Source organism: Miscanthus floridulus, chromosome 15, assembly GCF_019320115.1.
Source record: "Miscanthus floridulus cultivar M001 chromosome 15, ASM1932011v1, whole genome shotgun sequence".
Classification (NCBI taxonomy): domain Eukaryota; kingdom Viridiplantae; phylum Streptophyta; class Magnoliopsida; order Poales; family Poaceae; genus Miscanthus; species Miscanthus floridulus.
Genome location: NC_089594.1, coordinates 14970293 through 14974502, shown reverse-complemented (window position 1 = coordinate 14974502; position 4210 = coordinate 14970293). Strand labels below are relative to the sequence as shown.

The following is a 4210-nucleotide window of genomic DNA, read 5'->3' as shown; positions in this document are numbered from 1 at the left end:
TACAAAGATGACACGATCCGTAATGAGATCATGAAACTTCATATCCAACACCTTCATCAACCATTCTCAAGTTCCAGTTATTAATACTACGATGATGAACAGTGAGTTGAGTCTCCATAACCGAGGAGCAACGACGATTCGAACCGATTATAAACCCAGCCGGAAATTCCAGACCACACGACATATGCAGGTCCCTGACCTACATATACCAACCTACCCTCGGATCCTCTAAAACAAGAACAGGTCTGCGCCACCCGAGAATACAGTACTCCACCAATCCAGCCCATAGCCACGTGGGTACACGCTATTCCCGCCATCTCTCCACTCCCAGTGTGCGAGTAGCCATTCTCGTAATAGAATCGCCAAGTTCAGGCTTACCGGAGTATGTGGTTAGTACTACAAATTCTCACCTCATGCAATTCAACAACGGACGTGCCTTAATCGACACAGGCGGAAAGAACCCGCTCACAAGACCTCCATGTCTTGTGGCTCACACACACCGAGTCCGCCCCGTCTAGATTTATTACTCCACATTCCCATATCACATGCTAACATAATTAACCAATGTTCCATTTAAAACTTGCAGGTGGCAGGTAATCACCCGACTTTCATCGTTCTACGCATAGCTAAGCAAAACTAGGCATATACGAGTTTAAAACTGGTAATATGGTAAATATGGAATAACAAGGGTGGTAATGCACCAATTAGGCTCTTACTTAATTCCTAATCACTTAATGCAGTAACGGAAAGCAAAAGCGAAATTTATTTGTAAAACACAAGGTAGGGTTGTATGCATCCGGGGCTTGCCTTCGTTGACGGAAAAGTCCGGCTCCTGCGACGTTACACAAGTATTCGATCCGACCTCAACAGACGGATCAACCTCCTCCGCAGCTTGATTAACTACCACGTGTTCACCTTCGTTTACTACACGTAGTAACATTGCCATGTTTAACATGATGCGGAATATGAAACATGATGCTCGATGATGGATGCAAAAATTAATAAATTGGATACAATTTTCCTTCGCAGTATAGTTACAAACCAAACTAACCAAACCATATTCGTAACTGATGTGACCACGCCAGCACCGATCACTTTGGCGAGCTCTCCGACCACTTCGGTGAACTCTCCGACCACTACGGTGAACTCTCCGACCACTACGGTGAACTCTCCGACCACTACGGTGAACTCTCCAACCACTACACTAGCTGATACACCACTCCAATTCCATACTGGACCGAGCACAGCGATGACCATGGCGGCACGATGGCACGACCGCACTACACCGGTGACACAAGCACGATAAAGGTTAAACACTAAGCACAGAAGGGTTCAACACCTCACCCCGAACATGACTGAGCAACGAGCAGGGTCGGAGGAGCAACAGAGAGGCGTGACGACGACTACGGTGATCACGGCGGAGCAAAGATCGTAGGTGAGGGAGAACCGGCGACTGCAGTGATCAAAATGAGTAAACAACAACTGACTAAGTACTACAGCATCGAGACGAAGCCGTAAGTACACTGCTTACGGACAACGGCTCACCGGAGGGCTCTGGCCACGATGACACGCCCGCGGCGGTGAAGTTGCCGACCGCGAGGAAGAAAGACGTGGACAGCGGATTCTCGGCAATTTCAGGCGACCAATGTTAGCTGGCTGGATTCGCAAGGAAAAGACGAAACTAGGACGGCCTTTACCGAGATGGCAACGGCGCTGGGGAGACGATGCGAGCTTGTTGGAGCGATGACAACGGCGGTGGTGAAAACAAAGGAAGAAGAAAAACGACGATGACAGCGTCTTGGTACTTATAGCGCGGCGCAGAAGCTCAAGGAAGCCACGACGGAGCCGTTTCCGCGCCAGCGTGACATCAAGGACGGCCACGACACGCCTGGAACGTCGAAGAAGGTCCGACGGCAATGTAGCTTAGGCGGTGAACACTGTTCCCAGTAATTACAAGTTTGTCATTCGCCAAAATTCACAAATTACTCTCAAATTTTCATAACAACTCAAAAATCTCCAAAAACAAAAGTTGTTCAAAATCAAAAGTTCTATAACTTTGCTTCTATAACCATCTCCTAATTCGGTCTAGATTTTGAAATGAACTTTTAAATTTGAATAGGGAAATTTAACGAATTACGCCTTTTTGAATTACTCAAATTTTTTCTAAACAACTTGAAAAACTCCAAAAACAAACTTTGTATAACTTGCCAAGCTCTACACTTTTGCTTTTGGGATCAACCCCAAATTATGCTTAGATTTTGAAATGGATTTTCAGGGTAGGATTTAAATGCTGAAAAGCGGGGTTTTCTCGAAAAATTCAAAAATCCAAACAAACTTTGAATTTAAGTCAAACAATACAATTCAACACATACCACATGAATATAAACTTGTTTTAGTGTATGCATCTCAGAGTTTTCACCAAATGCCAAATGCTTTGCAATGCATATGATAACATGTTAGATTTTAGTATTTTAAACACCCGAGGTGTTACACATACGTGCGCCCCGGGAACTCCTGGGACCTCAAGAGTTGTCTCCAGAAGCCGGACGAGTCTCTTCGAGACTTCATCCGGTGCTTTTCCAAGCAGCGCACCGAGTTGCCCAGCGTCGGTGACTCGGAAGTTGTCCAAGCTTTTCTCTTCGGCACCTCCTGCCGAGACCTGGTCCGAGAGTTAGGACGGAACATACCAACTTTGGCGGCCGCGCTCGTTGACGTCGCCACCAACTTCGCCTCGAGCGAAGAAGCTGTCGGGGCCATCTTCCCCAATGGCAAAGCAAAGGAGAAGCGGAGGGACGAGACCTCTGGGGCCTCGCCCTCCCATTTTCCCAAGAAAAAGAAAAAGGGGCACCAAGGGAAGCAAGAGGCCCTCGAGGCCGAGGTTGTCACAGCCGCGGATCGTAGGAATCCCCGAGGCCCCGCCAGAGGCCCCGGACTATTCGACAACATGCTCAAGAAGCCGTGCCCTTACCATCAGGGCCCGGTAAAGCACACCCTCGAAGAGTGCACCATGCTTCGATGCTACTATGCCAAGCTCGGACTTCCCGACGACGACGCCAGGAAGAAGGGCGCCGGCGACAGAGACAACGACAGGGACGACGGGTTCCCTGAAGTGCACAATGCCTTCATGATCTTTGGCGGGCCTTCAGCGTGCCTCACGGCACGTCAACGAAAGAGGGAACGCTGGGAAGTCTTCTCGGTTGAGGTAGCTACTCCCCAGTACCTTAATTGGTCTCGGGAGGCGATCACCTTCGATCGGGAGGACCACCCCAATTATGTCCCAAACCCCGGGCAATACCCGCTCGTCGTCGACCCGATTATCGGCAACACCCGGCTCACCAAAGTACTGATGGACGGAGGTAGCGGCCTCAACATCCTCTATGCCAACACCATGGAGCTCCTAGAGCTTGACCAGTCGATGCTCCGAGGGGGTGTCGCACCTTTCCACGGCATCATGCCAGGGAAGCGCGCACGACCCCTCGGACGCATTGATTTGCCGGTCTGCTTCGGCACTCCCTCCAACTACCGCAAAGAGATCCTCACCTTCAAAGTGGTTGGATTCAAGGGAACCTACCACGCCATTCTAGGGCGCCCGTGCTACACCAAGTTCATGGTGGTCCAGAACTACACCTACCTCAAGCTCAAAATGCCCGGCCCCAACGGCGTCATCACCATTGAGTCCACGTACGAGCATGCATACGACTGCGATGTCGAATGCATCGAATACGTAGAGGCTGTCATGGAGGCCGAGGCACTCATCATCAACCTCGACCAACTCGGTAGCGAGGTACCCGACTCCAAGCGCCGTGCCGGGACTTTTGAGCCCACAGACACTGTCAAGCTCGTCCCGGTCGACCCCAACTGCTCCAACAGCCGAACATTGAGGGTCAGCGCCACCCTCGACAGCAAATAGGAAGCTGTGCTCATCGACTTCCTCCGCGCGAATGCCGATATGTTCGCATGGAGCCCCTCAGACATGCCGGGCATACCGAGGGAGGTCGCTAAGCACGCCTTGGACGTTCGAGCCGGCTCTGGACCTATGAAGCAGCACCTACGCCGATTCGACGAGCAAAAGCGCAGGGCCATCGGCGAGGAGGTGCAGAAGCTCTTGGCGGCTGGGTTCATCAAGGAAGTATCCCATCCAGAGTGGTTAGCCAATCCTGTACTAGTTAGGAAGAAAAATGGAAAATGGAGGATGTGCGTAGACTACACC

The 4210-nt window shown here is 50.5% G+C and overlaps 1 protein-coding gene across 1 annotated transcript; it reads left to right on the top strand.

Moving 5' to 3' along the window:
- Window positions 1-1787: 1787 nt before the first annotated feature.
- Window positions 1788-3910, top strand: LOC136507053 (uncharacterized). The gene is made up of 3 exons (XM_066501905.1): window positions 1788-1801; window positions 2485-3547; window positions 3638-3910. The coding sequence occupies exons 1-3, from the start codon at window positions 1788-1790 to the stop codon at window positions 3908-3910; spliced, it is 1350 nt and encodes a 449-aa protein (XP_066358002.1).
- Window positions 3911-4210: the final 300 nt, after the last annotated feature.